General features: G+C 41.6%; 2 protein-coding genes and 2 long non-coding RNA genes across 9 annotated transcripts in view; 2 read left to right on the top strand and 2 right to left on the bottom strand.

Moving 5' to 3' along the window:
- LOC144380006 (uncharacterized) overlaps window positions 1-17,816 on the bottom strand; it is a 247,033-nt gene extending 229,217 nt beyond the window's left edge. For both annotated transcript variants that reach the window (XR_013443663.1, XR_013443664.1), the window contains exons 1-3: window positions 17,604-17,816; window positions 15,499-15,637; window positions 4,378-4,441 (exon numbers count right to left, since the gene is read on the bottom strand). This is a non-coding gene — a long non-coding RNA (uncharacterized LOC144380006). The remainder of the gene's footprint in view (window positions 1-4,377; window positions 4,442-15,498; window positions 15,638-17,603) is intronic.
- Window positions 3,722-14,248, top strand: LOC118529722 (cyclin-dependent kinase 4 inhibitor B). Of its 4 annotated transcripts, XR_013443661.1 has the most exons (4): window positions 3,722-4,279; window positions 6,981-8,102; window positions 11,123-11,193; window positions 14,024-14,248. XR_013443661.1 is itself a non-coding variant. In XM_036082664.2 (2 exons), exons 1-2 carry the CDS (start codon window positions 4,124-4,126, stop codon window positions 7,239-7,241), a joined length of 417 nt encoding a protein of 138 aa, XP_035938557.1. In that variant the 5' UTR covers window positions 3,722-4,123; the 3' UTR covers window positions 7,242-8,663. The 4 variants fall into 4 exon arrangements, 2 of the variants coding, with proteins under 2 accessions (XP_035938557.1, XP_035938560.1); XR_013443662.1 differs by lacking the exon at window positions 11,123-11,193; XM_036082664.2 differs by lacking the exons at window positions 11,123-11,193; window positions 14,024-14,248 and having other exon boundaries at window positions 6,981-8,663.
- A 538-nt stretch (window positions 17,817-18,354) lies between the features above and the next one.
- LOC118529721 (cyclin-dependent kinase inhibitor 2A-like) overlaps window positions 18,355-27,769 on the top strand; it is a 27,429-nt gene continuing 18,014 nt past the window's right edge. The window contains exon 1 of one of the 2 annotated variants that reach the window (XM_036082663.2): window positions 18,355-18,479. The gene's annotated coding sequence lies outside the window, so the exon portion shown is untranslated. Of the gene's footprint in view, window positions 18,579-27,769 lie in introns of both variants that reach the window. The other variant, XM_036082662.2, reaches the window with a different exon arrangement.
- Window positions 22,042-27,769, bottom strand: part of LOC144380007 (uncharacterized) — a 27,918-nt gene continuing 22,190 nt past the window's right edge. The window contains exons 2-3 of the long non-coding RNA XR_013443665.1: window positions 24,963-25,078; window positions 22,042-23,617 (exon numbers count right to left, since the gene is read on the bottom strand). This is a non-coding gene — a long non-coding RNA (uncharacterized LOC144380007). The remainder of the gene's footprint in view (window positions 23,618-24,962; window positions 25,079-27,769) is intronic.

Genomic DNA, 27,769 nt, shown 5'->3' with positions numbered 1-27,769 from the left:
GAGAAGCAGGCTCCCTGCTGAGCAAGGAGCCCGACATGGGGCTCAATCCCAGGACCCTGGAATAATGACCTGAGCCAAAGGCAGACACTTAACTGACTGAGCCACCCAGCCACCCCTCTACTCATTCCCTTCTATTTACCTCCAAAATTCTATGCCAATTTACCATTTACTTTCTCCCTTTTCTCACTTATAAATTATCCACCCTATTAAATGGCATAGCTGTGACAATTCTAAGTTTCAGCTGCCCGCTATGTTCCCATCCACTTCATCTCTTAAATGTGTTTAAAGCATTAACAATAGGTTGTGTTTCATCCTAGAGACAGCTGGGTTTCAGGGAGAGGTAAAATGTTTCATTATCTCACCCTATTGTCCAAGACAAATGTGCTATTGTATTACATGTGAAATGTCATCTTTGAAGTCTATTAAGGGTGTGCTGTGAGGTGAACCATCTGGAAAACACAATGTAGGCTGGAAAATAATTATAAGCCAGTTCATTGCACTTTTTTTTCCAGTGAAGCCTACCATGACAGCTGCTAAAAACACTATGTAGTGTTAGGGGTAGAGGCTCTGAAGACACACAGGTTAGACCCTACCTCCAACAATGCTTAACTAGTATGCAAGTTACTTAATTTCTTTGATCCTTTTGTCTTGTCTGTAAAATTGAGAAACTGATACATTTTGCATTGGAGTTTTATGAGAGTTAAATGAAATACTTGTAAATCACTTGGAACAGGGTAGACATTAAGTATATTTCTCCTCTCTTCTTTTAAATATAGAGACGATTTCATGTTCTTTACATAGAGAATATTAGATAATCCAGTAATATTTGGAAATCAGATTAAGCAGTCCGTTGTAAAGATGTTTTGTAAATTAGTCCATCGAGTTTCCATGTGATTCTTTGAATTTCAGGGGAGAAAAGGGGTTTGGAATATCAAGTGTGAAGCTTTCTCAGGAATTCTCAGTCTGGAGTGGGTTAGGACCACCTAGATGCGCTTCCTAGGAAGGCGCTGTCCGTGGTGCTAGTAATCGCGCGTACCGCTAGCAACATTTCCCCCGCCCAAAATTCTTTCCCAGTCAACTTACTGAGTGAAGCTCACATATCTGCCTCGTGGAAGATTCTCAGACATTCGGCTAATTGGCTTTTTCTCTATCTTACCACTCTTTGTCTATGTCCCCTTCAACTAAAAACAATTTTCTTCCATCTCCTTATCAACTCCAAATAGTTTTCATTTTTTCAGACACTTTGGCCATGCTTACCACTTAAGAAGGTGGCTCAAAAATTGGCTCATGCTATCTTTTTCTGACCTTTTTGTTAAGTTTCAGAGAAATCCAAAGCTCAAATCTAGAACACAGGAAATATTTTCTGATGCATTCTTTAGAGACTCTTCATCTGGTAACTCCTCTGCATCTCCATCTTGATTTAAGTTCCCCTCTTCTTACTCCCAAAATATCCTATAGATACATCCTCAGTAAAGTTATTGCATTAAATTGAAACTCTCTATTTATTAGTTTTGAGTGCCACCAGGGAGACTTTCTTAAAAGCTAGCACCCATATCTTACTCAATTGTGGACTCCTGGAATATAGGACATACTGAGCTAAATTTTGTTGAACTAATTTAATTACTGGATCCGTTAGAAGAAAGACCCCAACAACACTCCTTTAAAAGGCAACCTGCCTTTTTACATTTGGCTGTGCACTAAATTTCAGGGTAGCTAGGCTTTCTGTTGAAGATACTCTGGACTGAGTCCATTTGCCACCACATCCACCACTATCAGTCTGATGACTCAGCCCCTCAGAGTGACTGCCAAAGAAACAATGCCATCCATTTCAAAACTCTGGCTTCCCACTGTCTCTATTTCCTCTTCCTTCTCCCATTCTGCCTATACACCTGTAATCTCCAGTACACCATGGGTGGGGACTAGCTCCAAAGACTGGTCAAAAACAGCTCATCTATGCTTTTCAACCAGAAGTAGACTTCTATTCCTCTGGCCAGACCAAGAAATGGAGCCACCATCAACAAATAAAAGGACTTTTCTTTTTCAGATAAGAGTGGAGGTTCAAATAAGAGGGAAAGATAGAGAAATTAAGAAGCTGAAAACTAAGAAATGAGATGGGGTAAGATTATCAATGCTGCCTCCTCCCCTTCCCTATCCAGGTGGATTTCAACTCTGTCTCAGTCAGTAGATCTTCATCCCTAACCACCACTTCTATGGGCTCCCCTGTCTTTGAAGAACTCTTCCTTATTCTTCAATGGATTGGGGAGGGGGAGCCCAAGCTAAGGTATGCTAGAAGAAACACGTGAGGGGCGCCTGGGTGGCTCAGTCATTAAGCGTCTGCCTTTGCCTCAGGTCGAGATCCCAGGGTCCTGGGATCGAGCGCGCATTCAGGCTCCCTGCTCAGCGGGAAGCCTGTTTCTCTCTCTCCCACTCCCCCTGCTTGTGTTCCCTCTCTCGCTGTGTCTCTCTCTGTCAAATAAATCAATAAAATCTTTAAATTTTTTTTAAAAAAAGAAACATGTGAAACAAACTCCCATTTATGAGTAAGCAAGCAATTGCCCTTCCTTAGGCACTCTTCCTCTGCACTCTGAACCAAAATTAACTTGTAAATAAGAACTGTTCCGTGTTAGAAGAAGCTCAGTCTAATGTAGTTCCTCACCAAAGCTTTCAGAGAACAGATACATAACTTGTGGTTCTCTTCCTATTTTAATCGAACATCAGCTGCAATTTTTTAAATCTTTAAAGCAATACATATGTTAATTCAAACACCTAGGAAGATTGGGAAGAAAGGCAATTGGCCTTTAAATCTTCAGAAGAGGATTTAATGACAGGTTCAGCCTGTTTAATGACAGGCCCAGCACCACACCCCTGTTTTATTATGCTTCATTATTACTGCATAAATTTCCTTTATTACTCATGATAAATAAAAATCAAATACTTGCGAAGTGGGTTTAAATAGGTAAGAGTGCAAACAAAAATAATACTATTCAAATATCATGAAACTGGAATCTCAGATTCTTAAAATACATATTTATATTTTTTAAAAGTCTCACATGTACCAGGTTGCCATTGTCATTCCCAAACTAGGTTTGTTTTTTGGAGTTGTGTGTGTGTGTGTGTGTGTGTGTGTGTGTATCCATTATTTAAAGATGAAAAGAATAAAAAACACATTCAAAACAGGATTCTCAGGATTTTTCACTGTGACTGATTTTTGACTAATTCAACTAAGAAGACACACCCAAAAGAAAATTGCTAAGGTTGATGCAAGATGTGAAGCTAGTGAAGTTCAAGTACTCCCTGGGGATGAATTTAACCTGCATGACAGGTGCAAAAATGTCACTTTCAGAAATCTTAGGGGAGACGAAGTTATTTTGAATGCCTCTTAGCCAGTCGTTCAATTGCACAAGGAACGACTAACGTCTCCAGAGTGAAACCAGCTGGCACGGGGGCTGAAGGAATAGAAATCCTCTGCTCCGCCTGCTGGAGGGAGGGGATTAGGAGCTGACTGCATTAATTCAACTTTTCCAAAACCTTAGCTAAGGCCTTGCAGGACACTGGGCCAGCAGGACAGCAAGCTCCGCACGCCCGGTGTCTGGCGCATGCGTCCCAGCACAGTCCGGGCTGGCTTCCCCCTCGCCCGCCCCTACCTCGTCGGCTGTAACGTCATCTGCGGGCCAGGCCTCCCGGCCAGCGGAGTGGGAAGTGCCAGCGCCGGCCGGCCGGACAGAGGGCGGAGCCTAAGGGGGTGGGGAATGCCCTGCCCGGCCGCCCAGCGTGAAACGGATTCATTCCCAGCCGGCTCTCCATCTAGCCGGAGCGAGGCTTCGCAGTGGGAACGCTGCGACGCGCCCGCGCTCGGCGGCCGGAGGCGCCCTGCGCTCGGCTGCGGCCACGCGAGGCGCTTTTTCCCGGGAGTGAGCCGGGAAAAGCCCGGTTTAACCACGAGTGGCACGGCATTGCAAGGACCTCCAAGGCGACAGAAGGACGGCGAAAGAGGGCTGAAGCTGACCTGAACTTTCCCACGGAGGGGAGACGGCGCCTAGGCGAGGTGGGGAACAAGGGAGTGTGGCGACGCTCACGGCCAGCGGTGGATTATCCCGGTCAGTCTGCGTCTGCGGCCTGCGAAATGCGCGAGGAGGACAAGGGCATGCTCGGTGGTGGTGGCGACGACGCGGGCCTGGCCAACGCCTCGGCGCAGGGGCAAGTGGAGACCGTGCGGCAGCTCCTGGAAACCGGTGCGGATCCCAACGGAGTCAACCGCTTCGGGAGGCGGCCGATCCAGGTAGCTGGGGCCCTGGGGCCTCGCCGGCAGGGGGCGCATGAACAAAGGGGAGCGGCCTCCGTGGGACGCGGCTGGGACCGAGATCTTCACCAACGTACCTGTGTCTCTCTTCCTTGAGGTGTGGAGCCCAGGTGTAAAGCAGGTTCTCCCCCACCAAGGATCCTAAAGAAAGGGATTGAAAAAAACCACTACTTCAGTTTGGTTTTCTTTTTAGTAGTGGAAAAAATGTCAATATTCCCTCTCCCGTCTTGTGATCACAGATGCAAGGGATAAATTCAATTGGGGGGAGAAGGAGGGTTATTTGGGGAGGAAAATTTTTGTCTGTCTTTCAATAAATATCGATCAACTTTCATTGATAGAGATAATTAAATGACAAAATTACACAATCTGGATTAGATTTGAGGAATCATGCAGAATCATAGTGCATGAAAAAAATTACCGTGCACTTCTAGGCTGCAATATGAAATTCTCTTATTCTTTTCTCATAGAGGCAAACTGAATACAAAGAGATAAGCCAGGATTCCTTGACCACAGAACTTAATTCCTTTTATGTTATCAGTGTCTCTTGAGTGTTACATAAGAAAAAATATGCTTCCATAGATTTTTGTTTAATTATACAGTGATTAGATTACAAAAGCATGCTTGCAGCAATTTTTAGGTCCTTTTTAAATGGCAGAGGGTCTACATAAATAATTCCCCTCTTCATTGTTAAAATCCTTTATTCAGTATGTTTATGAATCCCTTTAATTAGTACTGATTTTTTTTAATTCCTTTAAAATCCAAGGTAATGTTTTGTGCTTTATTGTTGACTATAATGGTTAGTATTCATCTCAGTGTCACGTTCTAGAACCAAGCTGTTATTAAGGAATCTTATTAATTGTGTAGATTTTTAAAGAAATATATGTTCATTCCTTTTGCATTCTTAGAAAAGTGTTACAAGAAGTGAGGGATAGCTTGGGGCGCCTGGGTGGCTCAGTCGATTAAGCATCTGCCTTCCCCTGGGATCATGATCTTAGGGTCCTGAGATCAAGCCCTGCCTCCAGCTCCCTGCTCAGCGGGGAGTCTGCTTCTTCCTCTCCCTCTGCCTCTCCTGCCTCCCCTGCTTGTGTGTGTGCACGCACCATGCGTGCGCTCTCAAATAAGGGGATAAAATCTTTAAAAAAAGAAAAGAAAAAGAAATGAGGGATAGTTTAAAGCAACAAAAATATTGTAGTTATTAAAGACTTCAAATGATATTAATAATTTTAAAAGAGATTTTAATTGTAGTTTTAATTCATCATTTTCGGAGATACTAAGAACCACTTTTTTTTTCCCTCTATATATGAAATATCTGACATACATCACTAGTGGAAATGATAACATATCATGGTTTTTAAGGGAGGAAATGGATGTTTCTAATATTCATGAAACAAAAAGTACTGTCTTTCAATTACATGGTACATTTTAAAATACATAAACTCACAAGAATAAAGAACTCCGTTTTGGATATTTAGTTATCAAAAACTGTTTTATTGTTAAAATAAGAAAGTAAATGCTTGTATAATGTACATGTACACAAGTGGACACTACAGGCTTACAGCTCCAAAACATCTTTTTTCTAAATTATGTATTGCTCTGATTTGACTAACATCCGAGCTCTTTTTTACATAGCAAATTATTTACTATCTAACATTATAAAATCCTGTTACATTATAAAATCCTGTACAATGTAAATATAGTGTTTATGTTACATTAAATATATTACCCTTTAAACTTTATCCCTTACCTATAATGTAAACTTAAAATATTAAAAATGGTAAATCACTTGTTAAAAAAATAACTTGTTTTCATCATCTTATAAGGCTAGACGTGACATTACTTTTTCCCCTCTATCTCCAATTTTGGCTCAAACTGTCAGACTATATTCAGTTCATGAGCGCAAACATATATGACAATGAAATGTAAAAGCCTCCCACAGGGGATATAAGAGGAAAACTAAACAACTTAAAACATTATTTCTGGGGCGCCTGGGTGGCTCAATCATTAAGCATCCGCCTTCAGCTCAGGTCATGGTCCCGGAGTTCTGGGATTGAGCTCCAAATCGGGCTCCCTGCTCCGCAGGAAGCCTGCTTCTCCCTCTCCCACTCCCCCTGCTTTTGTTCCCTCTCTGGCTGTCTCTCTCTGTCAAATAAATAAACTCTTAAAAAAATAAAAAATAAAACATTATTTGTCCTCTAAAGCATTTCTCTCTTAAAAATATCAGCTGACTGCCTAGTAAATATTTTTAGATCCGGATTATGGCTGAGGTGGGAGAGGCGTCAAGGGAAATAATCTAAGACTTTAAAAGCTTTTCGACGTAACTCTGCCCATAAATCATTTAACAAAATAGATTCCCATGTTCCAACAGAAATCAAAATTTTCTTTTTCGCACAACGACTATTAGAGCTTTATTATCAGCTCTTTCTTGTCTCCGCATGTTTGGAGAATAAAATGCAACCCAATTAGGACTGAGTAGAGTTATAACAGGGGAGAGGGGGGAGGGTGTTGGGATTGCATCAGCAAACGAAGCATAACCAGACTCCTGAGACTTGTAAGCTCCCCTGCGTTAGGTGGATACTTCATGAATAGGTATTTCTTTGAAACGGTTCTACCTGTCCCGGCCCAGGCCTGCATCTTGCTGCCCTGACCACCGCCGCCCTGACCACTCTGCTCTCTCCGGCAGGTCATGATGATGGGCAGCACCCGCGTGGCCGAGCTGCTGCTGTGCCACGGCGCGGAGCCCAACTGCGCCGACCCTACCACCCTCACCCGACCTGTGCACGACGCGGCCCGGGAGGGCTTCCTGGACACGCTCGTGCTGCTGCACCGAGCCGGCGCGCGGCTGGACGTGCGCGATGCCTGGGGCCGCCTGCCCGTGGACCTGGCTGAGGAGCGGGGCCACCGCGCTGTCGCCGGGTACCTGCGCGCAGCTGCAGGAGACTGATGGCAGGTACCCCCAGCCGCCCACAACGACACTTCTTTTCTCCCCTGTTCCCCAGCCCCAACTTAGTTCAAGGGAGGCTACAAATGTGGAGCGGCGGAAAGCCTGAAAGCCTTCCAGGAGACTTGACTCACCGTGGGGGAGGAGAAGCGGACCATGAATGAATACATTTTTTTTTCTTTCTTCTTTTCCCCTGGATCCCGCCCTCACACTCACGGTGCAGCCAAACGCAGAGGTGGTGCAAATGGATTTCCAGAGAGATTTAGGAGCTGAACGTGAAGCTCCCGGGTGTCGTTTCCTTTCAGGGTTTTCTGGCAAAAAGCGGCCTATAAAGTCCCTAACGACCCCAGGTGTCTGCCAAACTTCACTGGAAAGACGCTGGCGGCACAGTGGGAGGCGGCGATGGTTGGCATTTGAGCAGGAGGCAGATGGCACGTTTGCCCTCTGACCTTGAAGGAGCATATCGGCAGCCCCTATGCTGGGTTTGAGGCGCCGGGGGCTAGAAGGAAACCTCTGAAGACTGAGGAGACGACAACGATGCCAAAGACGAGTTCGACAGTAGAGGGCATCAGCAGGTGCCCAAGGCTTTATAGGCTGTGTGTTGCCACCCAAGTCACCTGCGAAGCCCTGGGAACTTGCGCCCAGTTCCACCGGATAGTGACGGGAAAGGAGGATGCGAGAGCCACCTTGAATTTGCCCACAGGTTCTACGATCCCTGGGTCAAGACGACACAGAACAGCTCCCGGAGAGGGGCAGGTGCTTGCTGTTTGTTATTCAGTCGAGGGGAGATTCTTGGGGAGTTCCAGAAGTCAGCGCGCAGGATGACGTGGTGGATTGTAGGGAGAGCAACTGTCGCGATTAACTGTAAGGACTTGCTTCATCTATATACGATAGGATAAAGAACCCCACCCCCCCCCCGCAGATGAAAAGATTTTGTGATATTTTGTACTTTGAGTTGTTCTTCAGTAACACTCTTACTGGGGAGGCTTTAAATAACAAAGTAACTCGTGCTCCTCGGTGAGGAAGAAATACAGCTTTTAAATGAAGCTCTGTCACAGTGCTAAAGCTTAGACCCATTCATCCTTAACCTATTTATTTCTTTGTTAAATTTTCTGACCGTTTCCTTTACTAGAGTGTCTCAGGGGGTCAAACTATGAAATATTCCAAATATCTTTTAGAAAACTGAGGCACTTGCCCAGTAAATTATTTTGGGGTATTTCCCAAAGGGTTACTGAAAGAGTAAATTGAGTATAAAACTGTTTAAAATATATGATGATGGCTCGTGGAATGTCTTCATATCTGCTGAGCAAACTAAAGGTGTACTGCTTTGGGATTTAATGTCCAGTGTTGCTTGATTCCTTACAGCATTGGAACAACTGATACTTCAATGCTTTAATAAAGAAAAAACAATAGATTGGACTCAAAGATGTAGATATTTTGGTTTAAAAATGTATGATCATGGATTTACCACTAACTCCTGAGAAATGTTAAAGACTCAAAGAGGTTCACTTCTCTCACTCTTTATAATAATTATTGATAAATGATACCGACAACAATTTATAAAAAAAAAAAAAAAAACTGCTACACATACTAGGAAAAGATTTATGGGGTGTGTGTGAGAAAGAGAGTGAGAGAAACAGAAAAAAAACTAATTTGAGAGACCAAAAGAAGAGGTTTCTTTAAATTGAATTAAAAAATCTTTACTTCCCCATCAATTCCTTATACCCAAATGAATACATTACTGGGGAAAGTTAGTTGAGAATCAGAGCATTTCTTATTGGAAAAAATATGTAAGCACTTATTGACACATAACTTGTGCCAGGCATACATTAAAATATATTCATTTAATACGTAAACTGGAGAGATAGGTATCATTTCCCAGATGAGAACAAGATAGAGAAATATTAGTTGATTATTTTTTATAAGAGGGTATAATTCTTCCAATGTTCAAGACACAGTTCAAGATTCTACCAGAAGAAGAGCAAGTAGAATCGGTGATCTGGAAAAATGATAGAAGTCATCTGAAGAAGCACTTCTGTGGACTGCCTTATGTAGAAAATGCAAAAGTCAGTGTCACTTAAAATAGAAGAGGTCTGGGGCGCCTGACTGGCTCAGTTGGTAGATAGAGCATCTGACTCTTGATCTTGGGGTCATGAGTTCAAGCCCCACATTGGGTGCAGAGATTAAAGAAATAAATAAAAATTTAAAAATAAAATAAAAGAGATCTGCTTTCATGTATATGTTAGCAGCTAATTACAACCTAATTCTGACATCCTAAGTTTTCTTTTTTCTTTTAAGATTTTATTTATTTATTTGACAGAGACGTAGCGAGAGAGGGATCACAAGCAGGGGGAGTGGGAGAGGGAGAAGCAGGCTTCCCGCTGAGCAGGGAGCCCGACGTGGGGCTCGATCCCAGGACCCTGGGATCATGACCCGAGCCGAAGGCAGACGCTTAATGACTGAGCCACCCAGGTGCCCCTGACATCCTAAGTTTTTATTATTAACAACCTATTGAGTCATTCTATGAAAACTTGAATAATTTGGGGCTTGGTATAATTTCACAGTGTTCAGTTAACTAAGCTACAAATAGATATGAACATAGAGATGATAGATGATAGAACATATGTAAGAAAATAAGAAAATACAATTTTAAGTTTAAAAATTATTTGAAGGAGCAACAATAGTTGTGTCACAATACTTTCCATGATCTTCTCCTGTCCTATTTATAATGCCAGGGAAGGAAAGGAAAGGAAGGAAGGAAAGAGGGAAGGAAGGAAAGAGAAGTTAGGACCTGATTGGAAAAATGGAAGACCTGGGTCCCAGTACTGGTTCTCCAACTACATGACCTGAGTCCTGTGACTTTGATTAGCCTCATTCCCCTCATCTATAAAAGGTGGGAATTAGACTAGATAACTCCAAAGCTCCCTACCATCACTAAAGCTTTACCCCTTTATGAATTTGTGGCATATATGAATGTAGTGGGGTCTTACATTTTATTAGTAATAATTGTGCCATACTAAGAGTCAAGGAAAGATACATAGAAGAATAGAGAGGAAAGACATATTTTAAAATTCTGGAGCCTTGGGAGGGAAAAAAATCTTTATTAAGCACCACCTCCACCAGTTAGTTGAAAAATTACAGACAAATTTGCGAGACAAATTTGCGAGAACTAGGAGCAGAAAAGATGCTTTCCAAATTAATAGTTTAAATGTTCAGGTCTTTTTCATTTTGTTTTACCTCATTTTCCCTGTTGCTTTTTGCATTTCTCTTAATGCCACTCAAAGCCACTAGAGGAATTAGTTTCTTAAAGTGAGATAAGCAAGTAGACCAAATAGATTTATAAAGTAATGCTGAAATAGGCATTGCAAACTAATGTAAGTGTTCTGAAAGAAAAAGTGGTTTTAAAATGAGCACATAACAAGGGATTCTGACCTAGAATGGGTTGGTTTAGGAGTTAGAACCAAGAGAAAAGGTTGGGCTGGGGCACCTAGCTGGCTCAGTTGGTAGAGCATGTGATTCTTGATTTCTGAGTCTTGATCTTGGGGTGGTGAGTTCAAGCCCCACGCTGGGTTGTAGAGCTTACTTAAAAAGAGGGAGGGAGGGAGAGAGAGAGACAGAGAGAGAGAGAGAAGGTTGGGGATATCAGAAAGAACAAAGTGCGAAGGTGAGAAAATGCTAAAATATATAGTCATTCAAAGGTAAGTAACTCGGTAAACAGCAGTCATGGATCTTACAGACCCATTTCTAGGGGTCTGTACTTTCTGGTTTGTTTCTATTGGATTCCTTGAAACTTTAGGTCCTTAAATTTTGCCTGGGGGATAGTAGAAACCAGCTGGTTAGGGAAGACTTCTGTATCACCTAAATGTGTACCTGTCGCTATTCAGGAGGGCAGAGAAGGAGATGAAAGCAACAAAAGGAATACAAGGAGGAACAGCTTGGTGGTGTTTTGTGCAAGGTCAGTAATTCAACAGAATTAATCAAATCAAATCAAAACAAACTTATATGGTCTACATACTGATGGGATTTGCGAAATGTTCCCAGGCCTAAAATAATCAGAATCTGCTCATTCCCTACTGCCTTGGTTTTCTATAAAACTTTTCTCAAGTTCAGCTACGACAAATAGGATGGCTCCTTTCTTGCCTCTTGACTCCCCCACTCAGAAGATTTTAATATCATTCCTTGCATAAGGAAAAGAATTACTTTACTTTTAGAAATGGTAACTTTTGTAAGTCATTTATATTTATCATTTATATTTAATTATATAACTGTATAATATGTATAATGTATAATATATAATTATAAATATATACAAATTTAAGTATTTATATATATTTACTAAATTTTTAAGTTTTAATTAAATTTTAATTTAATTTAAATATTTAAATTTTATATATTTATATATTTATAATTTCTTTATTAATTTTGCCACAAATTTGCTTTGAAACAAGTGCTACTAATGAAATAATATGTAACTAGCATGGATTACATACCAAGCACACTAATATAAATCAGCATGTACATCAAAACTGAGAATCCAACTCTGATTCACTAATTTGAAGTCTGAAAGATTTTGCCGGGGGTGGGGGAAAAACCCTGAGAGATAGGTGAAGGTGACATGCTGACTCACAACCATCTACATTATAGTGGAAGTTTACAAAGGAACCCCAAACACCTGTTAATCCCTTTCCCACTCAGAAGCCCCAAGCATTAGAGTTCCAATACCTGTGTGGGTCTGAGTTGCTGGGTTCTACCACCTCTCCTAGGGCACAGGAGAAATGTCTGTAGTCCCCTGTATCTCCTCCCAACATGCCACCTAGAGTTTTAAACACTAACCTTCCCTGAAATAGTCGGTCGTCTTCTACTACTCTAATTTCTGGACTGCCTTTGATAGAGTTATCACATACAAATCTATCCAGGATTGCAGGAGCCTTTTGATCTGCTTAAATATCACCATAAACAAACAAACAAAAAATGTAATGTCATCCTCTCTCTAGAGAAAAATTAAATGACATTTCATTTTACATTCACCTCAGGTATTTATTATATCTTTAAAAAGATAGTGCTGTCCCCGCCAGTCATTGGAGACCAACAGATAGGGACATGGTTCTCAATCTTGGCTCCACATTAGAATCACCTACAGAGAGAGATGTTCTAAAATTTATATTTACTGACCATCAGGTCTACAGAATTAGCATCTCTACATTTGAGATGTCTGTGGTGGTTACTTTAAAATTTTTGTTCACGGTAAACTTTCAAGCAGTACAAAAAATAAACAAAATTAAGTAAAAATCTCCTAAAACCTCACTACCCCTCCCCATTCTCACTACCCAGAGGTAACCACTATTTTTAAATTTTTTTAATTAACCTTCCAGAAATATAGGTACATATAATTGTAAACACCTCTCCCACAGTACACATATTTGGAAAACATAAATGGGATCATACTATCCCACAACTATTTGTTTTCTTTGATTAGTAATAGATCTTAGACAACTTCCATTAGCAGGACAGATAGATGCACTTCATTTTTTTATGGCTGTATAATTTTATATTTTATGGATGAAACCCAGTTTAAAAAAGAAATCTATTGGCAAACACATAAATTATCTCCTTTTTCCTTTCTTGCTTTTTTTTTGCTACTATATATGATGCTATAAAGAATCTTTTTTGCATTCTTACATGAACTATCTGCAGAAATTTATAGGAGGGAAACTTCAAGGGTTAAGAATATCTCTCTCTCTCGGGCGCCTGGGTGGCTCAGTTGGTTAAGCGACTGCCTTCGGCTCAGGTCATGATCCTGGAGTCCCAGGATCGAGTCCCGCATCGGGCTCCCTGCTCAGCAGGGAGTCTGCTTCTCCCTCTGACCCTCCCCCCTCTCATGTGCTCTCTCTCTCAAATAAATAAATAAAATCTTTAAAAAAAAAAAAAAAAGAATATCTCTCTCTCTCAAAAAAAAAGAATATATCTCTCTCTCACACACCCATGCACACAAAGTGTGTGTGCATATGTGTGTCTGTGTAAAATCTTTCCAAACTTATATGTGCATGTGTATATATGTGTGTCTGTATATCTTCAATATTACATATGAGTGTGTGTATATATGCACATAAATAGATATATACTTTTCATACTGGTATGAGTTATTGAGTGGAAATGCTGAGTTAAAGGGACATGTATCTTTATATATGTGTATAAACATATATCTGTATATATAAAAATACAAATATCATAAACACAAATACATGCATGCATGCATAGCATATATCTCTTTCCATACATATATATACACAGTACATATATGGTATATATATTTCCATGCATATATTTATGTATGTGTATCTTTGCATCCTTATATGAGCTATAGGAGAGGAATTGCTAAGTCAAAGGGACACGTATGTATGTTCAATTTTTATAAATAGTCTAAAGTTGCCTTCCAAAACAATCTCACCAAGTTACAATAGTGTGTGTGATTGTTTCCTGACGACTTTACCAACATTATCGCTCCTTTTTAAATTTTTGCCACACCCATAGATATGTCATGGTTTCTGTTACCTTTCTTTACTAATGAGTAAAACTGAGTATCTTTTCATATATTTTTCTGACCATTTGTATATGCTCTACTATAAGCTACCCATTGTATTCTTTGCTCATATTTCTATTGGTTTACCTTTTTGTTCATATATGTATTTATATATTTTAAAAGTTAATCTTTTGTCATATGTTCAAATGATAGTTTTAAAATCTTGCTTATGGTGACTTTTGTCTTATACCTTTGGGGTTTTCAGCTTGAACATGTGCAGCATTATGGAAGTTTCTCATGGAATTCTGATCATCAAGAGTTACCTGAGAGGAGAAACTAATATCCTGGACATTATGGGAGTGGGGGGGGCAGTGGCACAAAGCAAGTAAAATATCCTCTTCTATCTCTGCCTGTGGGATGAATTTGCTGATCCAAAATAGAAAATAATTTTCCTCCATTAAAAAACTAAGAGCTACTTTGGCTGTGAACATAACTGCTCTTAAAAATATATATATATATATTTTTGGGGGCGCCTGGGTGGCTCAGTCATTACACATCTGCCTTTGGCTCAGGTCATGATCCCAGGGTCCTGGGATCGAGCCCCGCATCGGGCTCCCTGCTCAGCGGGAAGCCTGCTTCTCCCTCTCCTGCTCCCCCTGCTTGTGTTCCCTCTCTCACTGTGTCTCTCTCTGTCAAATAAATAAATAACATCTTTAAAAAAAAATCTAAGAGAGATCTATGCCTTAAACTTATGAGTAAAAAAAAAAAACTAAGAGAGATCTAAGAGATCAGTTTTTTAGGCCAAAGGAAAAGAGCAAAGAAAAGAAATCACATTCAGTGATTCTCTATTTGCACAAATGACCCACTGATAGCTCACTCCCTATTGACTCCAGCCTTTAGTACAACAGAAAGAGCACAAGGCTTATAGTCCAAAAACCTTCTTGATGATTCCAGCCCTAGCACTTGCTGGCCATAGACTGTCCAAGATTTGAGCCCCTGTGGCTTCAGTTTTCTCACCCGTAAAATAGAAGCAGTAATCCCAAATTCAAAGGGCCACTGTACGATACAATAAGTAATACAAGTAAAAGGGTGTACACATAATAATGCTCAGGCCTTGGGCCTACATTTTTTGAAGAGCACACAGCCAAAAGTCATTTGGAATTCCAAAAGTCTTTGTAATGCCACAAATTGGTTGTTTTGCTAAAGATTCATCTACGTAATTGTATTTTGCTTACTCTACTATTAAAATTGCATAGAATTCCCCTGCATGCCACAACTTACAAAACACAGGTACTGGGCAGCAGGGGAAAACCAAGATGGGATTTAAGTTTAAATTTTAAAACTTATATTCATTGAACACAGAGCTTATTGTATAATGAATGACCTTACTTAATGCTCTTACTCAAATGGCATTCCTCTGAAGTGGGCAACTTCCCTTATCCCCAGAACAAGTCTGGGTGAAGATGAAAGGGCTACAGGTTAAGTTATATGGGTCCAATCAATACAGACAGATTCCTGAATTTAAACTTGTCTGGAAAACTGAGGCTCAGCAGACCCTAGACATAATGGGATAATATGATATTTAATATTAGGTGTCACCTTGGCTAGGTTACAGTACCAGCTGTTTTGTCAAATACCAGTCAAGATGTTGCTGGGAAGGTACTTTTAAGTATAATTAACATTTAAATCCATAGACTTTGAATAAAGCAGATTACCCTCCATAATGTGTGCAGAACTCACCAAGGCCTTAAGTGAAAAGACAGTTTTTCCAAAGAAGCAATTCTTTCTCCAGGCTGCTTGACTCAAAACTGCAGCATCAGCTCCTCCCTGGGTCTCCAGCCTCAACTATCTGTCTTGCAGATTTCAGACTTGCCAGCCCCTATAATCAGATAAGCTAGTTCCTTAGAATAAATCATACACACAGGCACACGCACACCCATCCTATTGGTTCTGTTTCTCTGGAAACAGAATTTCTCTAGAAATTTTATATAAAAATTTTCCAATTTTTCTCTGGAAACTAATAATTTCAGGAGATGTGCAACACACGTCTTCTTCCATGGTTTAGTGCCACAGCTAATCGCCTGCCTGGAAACCCTCACTCTTCCACTTCTCCAGGTTCCTTCAATAATACCATGCTGGAATCTGGCAGCTCCCTTTTTCCTCCAGGATGCTTTCTCTGAACTACCCACCCTCTAAAGTGCCCCTCCTCTGGGCCATAAAATGAAATCCCCTCATTATAATTGTATATTTTTACTAATGATATACATTATGAAGGTTTTTTTGGAGGACGGGGGGGGGGGGAGAGGGTCATTGGTGTAGTGCAAGAGAGCAGGATCTGCCTCCCATGGAGTTTACAGACTACTGTAAGAGACAAACCACAAACAAGTAAACAATTACATAGGATAATTTGTTCGCTAAATGCTATACAAAAAGGGGGAAAAAAAAAAACCCCACCATGGTGATAAGATGGGGCCTGAGAGAGGGAGAGTCTCTGAGCAGGGAAACTTGAGATCTTAAGGAGAAAGAGCTAGCCTATGAAGACCGAGAAAGGGGATTCCCTCTGGACGGAGGGGTGGCAAGTTTCTCATGGAATTCTGATCATCAAGAGTTACCTGAGAGAAGAAACTAATATCCTGGACATTATGGGAGTGGGGGGGGGGGCAGTGGCACAAAGCCCCAGCAGGGAACACGGTGTTCGGGAAATTCTGAGCGGATCCCACAGGAGAGGGGAGAGGCGCGTTTGTGAAGATCTAGATATTTAGAGTAGCTATTTAAGACTGGTACCTAAGTCTCACTTCATGCAACCGGCCTGGTCGGCGGCTAAGTCGTGCGATGAGGGGAGGGATGGAGAACGGGCAGAAGCCTGCCGCCAGCCCTGGCCTCTCCGTAGTGTACGGTGGCTTGGGCAACGCAAACCTCACTGTCTCCACGTACCGCGGAGCTTGGCACCTGATGTATAAGGCCCCGTCGGCTCTCATGCTGAGGGTCCTCTTCTGCCGCTAAACCACCAGGCCCGGGCACAAGTAGAAGCCACAGCGCGGCGGGCCACCTTTAAGGTTCCGCGAAGGCTGGGCCTAGCTAGTCCCACATCCTCTGCCTCACGCCCGGCCGGCCAGGCCGCGCCTGCAGCGGGCGAGGCTCTAGATCGATCGCGACTGACTGCAGGCGGGGGAGGCCGGGGCACCGAGTCAGCGCCGCCCGCCGGAAAGCGGCGTCCTGGGCTCGACTCCCCGCCTCCGTGGAGCCAGCGAGCCCGCGTCCGAGCTCCATCCAGCCCCGCAGCCGGGGACCTGCCAGGCTGCGCTCTGGGAACTGAGCTCCTTGTCCTCAGGCCGCCTCTGTATCCTCGACTCACCCCTCCTTTATGCTGCTGCTTCCTTTCCTTCCCCCGCTTTTCCTGTGCTGAGTGGACCACGGCGGGGAAGGGGGAGGAGGAGGGAGGATGGCCGAGCAATAAAGAATCAGTGGTGTGGAAGAGAAGAGGGGCAGGAGGAGGAAGGGAGGAGCGGGGAGAGCGACCACGCGGAGGAGTCCGGCAGCGAAAGCGAAGGGTGCCGGAGCGCCGGCAGGGTGGAGGAGGAGGAGGGCTGCCGGCCGGGCATCAGGCTGCCGCAGGGAAACCGGGAAAAGCGGGGAGCAGCCCATGGGGGAGGGGAGTGCCGCGGGCGGAGGAAAGAGGAAGAAGCGTTCAGATGTTGCGCTGCGTCTCGGAGGTTAAAACCGAAAATAAAAACTGCCCGGCTTCTCCGCCCAGCCCCGCGCCCTCGGCGACGCGGGCAGCAGAGGGTGGAAGAGGTGCCCCCGACCCAGCAGGGACCCCGGGGTTGGGGTTCGGCTCCACCTACCTGGTGGGGCGGCCAGCCCGCCGCTGCGGCGGCGCCAGCGCCACTCAGTGTCCAGATGTCGCGTCGGCTGCAGGCAGCGGTTTCCTTTAATTTCGCTCGTTTCCCAAATCTAGAAGTGGAGCTTAGCGCCATTTCTTTCAAAACCGACATCCAGCCTCCTGAATGGCTGATGCAGCGCTGTGATGACCTTGCTTTTCCTTTCTTTTTCTCTTTTAAATAATCCGGTTTGGAGCGATGGAAGACCCTTAGCGAGTGGCGCGAGGAATAAAAGAAGGGGGGTTGGGGAGCCGGGGCGCGAGCAGGACTGGAAGCAGCCGCAATGCGGTGGTTCCTGCTTACGGCCGTGTCAGGTGACAAATGTTGCGAGGGGGCGGGGGCCTGGAGATGCGTTCTGGCGACAGGCCCTTGAGCTGTCACCGCGTGGGGCGCCGGCGCGGAGGGTGGGAAGGTGGGGGAGAGCGCGGATCGGGCGGGAAAGAGGAGGCGGGGGGAGGGAGGGGAACCTTGGGTGCTTGCCGCCCGCGCGCGCGCAGCCCTCGGGCTTCACCACCGGCCTTTCCCGCGCGCGCCGGGCGCAGAACGGTTCTGAGATCGGGGGGAGGTCTGGGGGCGCGCGAGCGCGCGCAGGGAACGCGGGGGCGCGCCTGCGGGGCGGGGATGGGCGGGGGGCGGTGCGTGGGTCCCAGTCGGCGATCGGGGGGCGGGCGCGGCGCTGCCTACCTCTGATGCCAAAAGGCGGCGCAGCGGTCGCGGAGCACAGAGGAGGTGGCGGCGGCGAGAGTATGGTGCGCGCGTTTTTGATCACAGTGCGGATTCGGCGCGCTGGTGGCCCGCCGCGAGTGAGGGCTTTTGTGGTGCGGATCACGCGGCCCGCGGGTGAGTGGGCAGAGCCGGGTGTGCGGGCCGCTGCGGCCCTGGTGTTAAAGCTAGTGAGGAGCCGTCGCAGACCGCAGCAGCCGCATCCTAGAAGAGCAGGTAAGAAAGGCCTCGAAAAGTCCCGGGCGCAGTCGGCCCTTGGAAGATTTTGTTTGGTATGATTTAATACAGATAAACCATCTTCCGGACCAGGATAGGAGGAGGAGGTTTCTAGGGGTGGAAGCTCTCTCCCCTCTTTCCCCATTCGGGTTACAGTTACTTAGAGGTGCGGTGCTCCGAATATCTTGAGCCCAGAGCCCCCTTCACACACCTCCTCAATCCAGTGAAACTCCGGGGAGAAGCGGGAGATTCTAACCCACCTGAGAAGTCAGTCACTCCTGAATTTCCTGGGTGGGAGTCATTAAACACACACATACACACACACACACACACATACCACATAACACACACACCCCACATAGCACACAACACACACACACACCCACACACACACAGTGAAGGTGTATTTCTAGGGCACTTTATTTCGCCCTGGAGGAAAGTATTACTAACGGTGTTGGTTTTATGTGGGCCACCTGTTTTCTCCCCTGCCAGGTCAACCCTCTCTGCTTACAGTAGGTGGAGGATGTTCCAGGGTGGGTGCTCGCACATGGTTTGACTTCCCGAAATAGTAACACTGATCGAAGGAGCAAACACTTGCTTTTGTGGTCAGTAGAGAGTTGGGCTTTGGTAGTAAGATGGAGATCTCATATTTGGAGCCCTAACAGATTCAAACTGCTCGGGATGATGCTTAGCAAAATGTTTAGCAAAAAACATATCTATTGTGGTGAGTCTGAGCAATCACAACCGATCATATTTTAATCATATCAGGCCACAATTAACACTTTTTAAAAAATGAGGCCTACTTGAAAAACAAAATCCTAGGTAGTTTTGTCCTCACATCAGACAAATCTTTACTCGGTGTAATTTCCTATGACCAGAAAAATTGAAAATCTATATTGCTACAATATGCAGAATCCTAGTTAGAATTTGGATATAAATCTAAAAGCAATTTCATGAAGCTTCATTTTTGTGACCTTACTTGGGGCATCCATTTTCCCCAGGTATAGATGTTTTGAAAAAGCAAAGGCCAGGAGAAGGGGAATTATTTTTTTATTGTAACGTTAATAGGCCTTTGTCATGTAAGTGTAAAACTGTTAAAACTACGGGTGTTTAGTTAGGTGCCTCAATTCACAAAAATTTACAAGCAGGGGGCCTGGCTGGCTCAGTCCGAAGAGCCGGCAACTCTTGATCTCGGGGTTGTAAGTTCGAGCCCCACGTTTGTGTAGAGATTACTTAAAAATAAAATCTTAAAAAATTTACAAACAACTTATAGGGTAAATACACATTTTCTTTTTCATATTATTATGAAAGTTCAGTTTTTTAAAAGAATTAGTAAGAGCTTGTAAAGGATTTCATGCTATGTTGCTGGACTTAACTTCAGTTCATTTTAAAACATTAACAAGACCCTGTTTGTTTGTTTCTTTTATGGTGCTTTATTCTGACCAGCAAACGTTTAACCACCATATGTTTTTGAATATCAGAGTTGTTACTATTACTCTCTACTTAAAGCTATTTACTTAAAGTATTAGGTTGCTTCTGGAAATCTCTAATAACAAAGTAGAAAATTTTAATCTATGTAAATATCATAATTATGTGTTTTCTATTTTAGGACTACGCAATGTAATACTGTAATTACTTTAAGTTAGATACAGTATTTTTATATTTTTATGAAATGTTAAAAATATAAAAATAATAGGCTCATGGAAAGTAGCCATTTATTTTTTGTTACTTAAGTATAAATCAATTTTCAGGACTAATATGTAAAGTTATTTAAAAATGTATTGACTAGGGGCGCCTGGGTGGCTCAGTTGGTTAAGCAGCTGCCTTCGGCTCAGGTCATGATCCTGGGGTCCTGGGATCGAGCCCCACGTCCAGCTCCCTGCTCAGCGGAGAGCCTGCTTCTCCCTCTCCCTCTGCCTGCCACTCTGCCTACTTGTGCTCTCTCTCTCTCTCTGTCAAATAAATAAATAAAATCTTTTAAAAAAATGTATTGACTATTTGAAAAGCCCAATTTTTAGTAAATATCTGGCCCAATTTTTAGTGAATATCTGAAGACAGGACACACAACTTAGGTAGAATAGAATATGTCTTAAAAAGTTGTGCAATTATCCTTTACTTGTGAAATTATACACATATGTGACATATGGAAGTATTAATTATAAGTGATGTTTGATGATATATTTCACATAAATATATATTATGCCTATGGTTATACTGACTTAAGAATATATATGGATGGTAATTATATTGGGACTAATTCAATTTCTTAAGAACCACAATGCTAAAAAATTATTTGTATGAATTACTTAATATTAATACAAATATATAAGATGTAATTATTTTTTATTTTTAAGGTTTCTGCAACTATGTTCATTATGACTTTTTATTTTTATATGACTGGAAAATGTATATAATAAAATTCCATATTACTAGTTTCTTTTTCACACATGCCTGATGAATTACATTAATTGATTTGTTACTTCTACCTTGGTGTGTTTACAAAACAGTTGTATTTTTATGACATGAAGTATTTATTTGTTTACTCCTATTTGGGAACCCTTAGGGTTTTTTATCACCTTTAACAGCATAGCGTTCTCTCAAGGTAAGCACTGTACATTAGCATAAACCATTATTCCCAACGTGTACATGATCCCCAGGTTGTATTATGTTCTAAAGAAACAGTGACACTTTCAGTAAGCAAAACGTAATATTCATTTACTTCTTTGGGGACTCTTGAATTTTAAAAAGTCCATTGTCATCCTAAGGTAGGGAGGACATAACCTTGTCTATGTTCGTAATATTTTATAAGTCTCTTTAATTACATGGAGTTCATCACTAGTAACTACCGTAGTAGAGTTAAGCTAAATCACTTTTCCAACACGTGAATGACTCCTATTAGTAAAGTGATCCAAATCATCTCAAAAATACTTTCTTAAAGGAAGGCTAAACATTTGACCCAGTATTTTTATTCTTTTTAATTTTTAATCCTTTTTGAGAAGCATAACAATCTCACTTGCCCCCTCCATACTAAAATACCTTAGGCCAGAGAATCCTTCTGTCTGCTGCAAAATCTGACTTGAGAAAAAATTTTTGTGGTGCTTTATTTCTACAGTTTAAATTATGTAAACAATGGATGTTCTTTCACTTTCTAAATATAAAATTATTGTATTGAATAGCTTTTTTAAAAAGCTACAGATATCAAAATTCTCGTTCTCACATAATGATCACTAATATTGTGTCTGTTTATTGACTAATGAGATTAATGCACTTTTTAAACACCCCACTGGCAAGGACATTGTTATTGTAGGTATGAAGAACTTTTAAAATATCCATACATTTTTGGAGGCACCTGGCTGGCTCAGTCCCTAAAGCACATGACTCTTGATCTTGGGGTCCTGAGTTCAAGCCCCACGTAGGGCATAGTGTTTACTTTAAAAATTTTTTAATCAGAAAAAAATATTCATACATTTTATTCAACTATTCTCTGTGTAGGCATCATCCAACGAAAGAAAGATTATGACAAAGATCAATAGACAGATAAATAGTAGCAAGAAATTGAAAATTGCCTTGAATTCTAACAATAAGATGTTAAATTGTGACATGAAACTATACTCTGGAATAATGGTCTGGAATATTCTGGACTCTGGAATATTATAGACAATCATTTCTGAAGAATATTTAATAGAATGTGAAATGATTACATTATAAGGTTAGGTGATTTTTCAAGATTCGAAACAGTAAACAGTTCTTATTTTTGCTTTTCCTCTTTTCCTCTCTCTGGACACACACACACATACACACCCTGTTTATGTACCAAAATACCTATAGTGCTTTCCTTAGGTTGGGGGGACTGGGATTGGTAATCTTTAATTTTTTCGTTATACTTTCCAGTTTTCCAAAGTGTGATGACCGTCAGCAGTAAAAAACATAGGTCATTTTCGAAGCCTGAAATGATCCTACGTTACGGATGAACTAGAGCCTGCTTAGCGTTAGACTGGGGGAGACAGTGAGGAAACTGAGTTGTGCAAGTATCATATATAAGAAGGTTCTTGTAAAGTCCGGAGAAAGCACGAGAGAGTTGTGACTTAAGACTAACGCACACCGTGCCTATTCACAACCTACTTCGTTTTTACCTAGACGATAAATGCATAGCTGTGTTAATTTCCCAAGTGCCTGGGCGTTAGGCCTGCTGTCACAAAACTTGCCCCCTTCTAGGAATCCCTCTCACGAGTCCTCTCCCGACCACTTCAAGCTGGGGCTCACCGCCTCCCAGAGCCGGACGGGGGTTGCAACGGGCCTCCCCAGAACCCCAGAAAGAGCCCGCCAGCAGGAAGCGAGACTCGAAGCTTTTCGGACCTCGCCTCCCCCACCTCCCGGCTGCAACCAGCCTCCAGGACCCTATCTCCTCCCCAGCCTCTCAATTCCTAGAGACGCTGCGGATTCCTGGAAATTTAATTGGCAGCTGGCGTAGGACTCTCTAGCAAGAGTTGAGAGGCATGGCCCACTGATCATCCCACTCCGCGAATGCACCCCTTCAGCTTTTAGCCGCTCCTGAGCCTCGCCCCACACCCCAACTATTTCTTCAAGTAAGATTTGATCAGAGTAACAGACCAGGGGTTACACGTAGAGCGGGAATGGGGCTTCACTAGATGGAGGAGGAAGTGGGGGCAGGCAGAGGCTGAGGTGGCCTCGTGGATTCAAGAGAGGTGCAAGGTAGGACCGAGGACGTCTCTTGGTCACCTCCCCAGCTTGGAACTAGCTAGCCTTTTTTTCTAGAGGGGAGAATCCGGGAATGGATCAGGTTGACTCCGAGACACCGTGAGGAAAGTGTCCAAAACTTGGCAGCTTATCCCTTCCGGGCCAGGTGGTGACCAAAGAGTATTGAAAAGGCCTCCTCCTCTTTGTTCCTCTGTCTGCGGTACAAGAGGGTAAGGAGCATGACCCGTAGTATTTTTCCAGTGATGAAGAAGTTGCCTCAAATTCTTCTCTCAACTGTTTTCTTCTCATACTGCAGCTTTCCTCAGGTTTGAGAACTTCCCCTCAGTTAAAAAAAAAAAAAAAAAAATGTCAGTAAGTATTAAAACAAGACCAACTTCTATGACAGTAAGCCAACCAATGGAGAAAACCTTGGGAATAAATAAAGGCTTTGTTCAGTAGGGGAAAGAAGGCCTCTATAAGGCTCTCCTCCATCCTAGAAAATGCCCACCAACTTGGGACCTGCACAGATTCACCATATCCTAATTCATGTTATTTCAATGTGTATGTACATTGACAGTTGTTGAACTTACTAAGGGTCAGTAGCATTTGTTTTTTAGAGAAAGGAAAATTGAAGAAAATCTCTGCTTCTCAGTGCAGTTATTTATTTCATGAGCCCTAGAATGATTGCTGCAACTGGGCAGACCTACATAATGAGAAAGAAGTAATAAAAGGGAAAAAAATTAAAACCATCCACCACAAGACTTAAAATTCCAGTGCCTCAGAGGTCCTTCAAAAAATAAGTTGATTTTTATTTTTTATATTGTAAGTCTTATAATGGCTCTGTTCATGAAAATATAAAAATGTTATCACAAATGACTTTTTAATTCTTGTTTGACAAGATCTCAGTTTTCCCCTTCACCTCAAAAAAAAGGGGGGGCTCAGAATAATTTAAATGGTTTCAAGCCAGTAGGAAGAAAGGTTCTGTAGGGGTTCAGAACTATATGAACAAAGATATGTAATCTCTTAAACAAACTGAAACTAATAAAATTGTGCAATCAGAGTGGTGTAAATAAATATGCCTTTACTTTCTCAATTTAAGCATGAGATTAGTGAGAAGTCGAACTAAGGCAAGGCTTATCAGGAGCATCATTACCTGAACTGCTGTTTAGAATATACATTTCTGGGGCCCATTCCCAGAAAATCTAATTCAGCATATTTGCCGTGAGTCCCAAGAATCTGCATTTTAAAAAGCGCTTGAGGGGGATTCTGTTACAGGTGGCCTTTCTGCAACACCATTTGGCAAATATGGACAGTGTTGCTTTTTAAACCTTATTTTTGCTTATTTATTTTTAAATCAAGGCCCTGGCCTTTTAGGTAAGATTTAAATTTTAGAATCAGTCAGTCACACTTTGGGTCCCAGGAAGGATACTGAGAATCTGAGTAATCAATGAAGGAGCTATTTTACTAAATAAGGGAGACTTTATTATTATGTGATCCTTCATCTGAATTGGAAGATTATCTTTTAGATGCCAGATTTTTACTATCAGAACATATTTTGGGGAGGGGGAAGGTTGTAACAGGATATACTTGTGTGTTAAAGCTTGTAGCACCAGACAGAAAATTTCCACATAAAACATTTATGATATTTTAGAAATTTTATCTTTTTGAAACACTATACGTACTTACCCCTGCTTACATACGATGAATAGTTCCAGATAGATAGATAGATAGATAGATAATAAGGGGTTTCTCTCAGTTCATTTTATTATCCAAACAGAAACCAGGCTGGTAAACATGATAATCTAAAATGATGTAAGAGAGGAAAAAAAAAACAGAGAAATGTTTCACAGGTTTAAATGGTATTTATAGATCAAGGCAAAATTGCCATAGAATGTCACCAAAAGAGCATAAAGCACTTGTGGACAAAATTATGGGGTCTCTGTATCTCTGCAAAAGCACAACGACCAGAGAGGAAATATATGTAACTAATGTAAGCTAAAAAATAATTAGCCATTCTAAGAAAAACTAAAATATTACGCCTTCCAAATTATCATTTTTCTGCCTTTCAAGTACAATTTGTCTCATGTTATACCTACTTTGCTGGTGTATTAGGGAAGCTTATGTTTTGCTTGCTTTCTTTCTTTTTTTTGAGTGCCACCATTTTCTTGCTCTGAATCTCCGAGGCTGCCAGATCCTCTGACTCAGCAACTACAACTCTTTCACTCAATTTAAAGAAACAACAGCCATCCAAAGAACGACGACTCCCCCCCAGCAAATCTTTCTCACCTGTAGAACAAATAGTGTACTTTAACTTCGGAATAATTGCTAAATGTCCATACCACATGGGACACTTGGAATTTTACTCGGTTCAGTTTACATGCTGAATAATTGAAGCTGATTATATTTCATGGAACATACGATTTTTAAAAGAAGCTTTATTGAAACTTTCTTCCAAAAGCCTACGGTCAAGTTTGCTTTCTCTATTCTTTCAAAATAATTATGAGGGGCCTAACAGTAATAGAACACATCAACTCACATCATCTCATTCAATTGTCACATTATCCTTCTGTTTTAGAGATTTTATTTTCTCGTTTTATAGACTGGAGACTGGGGTTCAGATAAGTCGTTGTATGGTCTGCCAAAAGTCATTCACCAGTAATTCACGTACAGTTGAACTGGTGTGCTTCTTGCCCCAAGTGCCCACACTTACCACCTTATAATTTTATTATATAAATATTTTTTATATTTATTTATATATATATTTTATTATATAAATATAAATATATATATATATAGTATAAATTACTTATTCCCCACTTTGACTTAAGAGCAATCAATGGGAAATCTATGCACAAGCATAAGAATCACTTAAGCATGAAGTAGAAAAGTCACTTTCTTGAAATACATGACCTGGGATTAGATTGTTTCCTTTACTTACTAGGTGTGTACTATTAGGACTAAGTACTTAAAGCACTCAGTGTTTCCATTTTCTCATCTGTAAACCTGAGACAGTAGCCTATAGTATTCATCTAATAAAAACTAGATATAATAGTATATGTAAAGATACATTAGGAACTTTCAACTGGCATACATTTGTCAGTTGTTGTTAAAATGCCAAATGAAACTATGCCCTTAAAAGCACATTAGTTTACTTTTACAGTAAGTGCCTACTTAATTTGACTTTAATTATTCAGATTAGCAGGAAATTCCTGAACTCCACTTTTAAAAATGTACATATCATAATAAAAATATATTTATCAGTTCAAATCCCTGCCACATTCCAAGGTGTCATGTGAAATCAATGTAAATTTGCCTACTTTTTTTAACCCATACCTGTACAGAAACCCTGTATGATGGTCTTTACAGTATGACTCAGAACTGTAGTATTCATAATCATTAAGTAGATATTAAACAATATTCATGACCTCTGCTTTCTAAGATGAAGAAATCAAATTAGTTTTAGAAAGCTGAAAAAAGTTATTGACCTGCCTTCAATTATCAAAAAACTCAATATAATAATTTCTGGAGGGAACACTGAGGTAGTAGACTCCTAATTCCTCCAGAAGGTTGCCACCAGTCTAAACATCTGAATCAATAGTGTTGGCACAGAATTTTGTAAAAAAAAAAAAAAAAATTAGTATAAAAATGCTGTGTGTGAGAGAGAGAGAATGCAAGGAAAGAGGAGTAGAAAGATTAAAGTCATCCTCAGAACCTTCAGAATCTCTGCCTTGGAAGGTGGCATGCAATTATTTACATTTAGGAGGATATCAAAAAGATGAGATATATTATGTAAACTTCCTTAAGGCAAAATTGACTTAGGTGTATAAAACTGGTGCAGAGTAAACATAAATTGTATTCTGTTATCATTGCCTTTTTAAAAATGAAGTATGGAAGTTATCATCTTAACCATAAGAAAGAAAAATATAAAACTGTACTTTCTCTTTTTTTAAGATTTTATTTATTTATTTAACACACACACACAGAGGGAGAGCGAGGGCACAAGCAGGGGGAAGGGCAGGCAGGGGAGAAGCAAACTCCCCGCTGAGCAGGGAGCTTGATGTGGGGCTCCATCCCAGGACCCTGGCATCACGCCCTGAGCTGAAGGCAGATGCTCAACCGACTGAGCCACCCAGGCGCCCCAAAGCTGTACTTTCAACCCAGAGACTCAAAGGAAAACATGAGTGGAGATGTTACATCTGTAAGTATTTCCTGATTTATTCAGAGTTGATACATATCATCATGAAATTGATTCCTTCCAGAGGAGTTTAATCACATATTAGGTGAAGAATGTCACTTGAGGAAGAGCGATCCAAAACAAGAATTATTATAATCTTTTATAGTATCAGGTGACATTTTGGCTTCAGAAGTCCAGGAAAAAAAAAATGTTTTGAACATAACAGTAGGACTATAGAGCCCCAAGAAGGCAGGCTACTCTTAAAGAGGGCAACCAGTTCTCCATTTGAAGAGGAAATCTTCAACTTAAATGATTCCCC

This window comes from Halichoerus grypus, chromosome 14, assembly GCF_964656455.1.
Source record: "Halichoerus grypus chromosome 14, mHalGry1.hap1.1, whole genome shotgun sequence".
NCBI classification, from domain to species: domain Eukaryota; kingdom Metazoa; phylum Chordata; class Mammalia; order Carnivora; family Phocidae; genus Halichoerus; species Halichoerus grypus.
The sequence above is the reverse complement of the archived record's forward strand: the minus strand, read 5'-3'. Positions and strand labels throughout refer to the sequence as shown.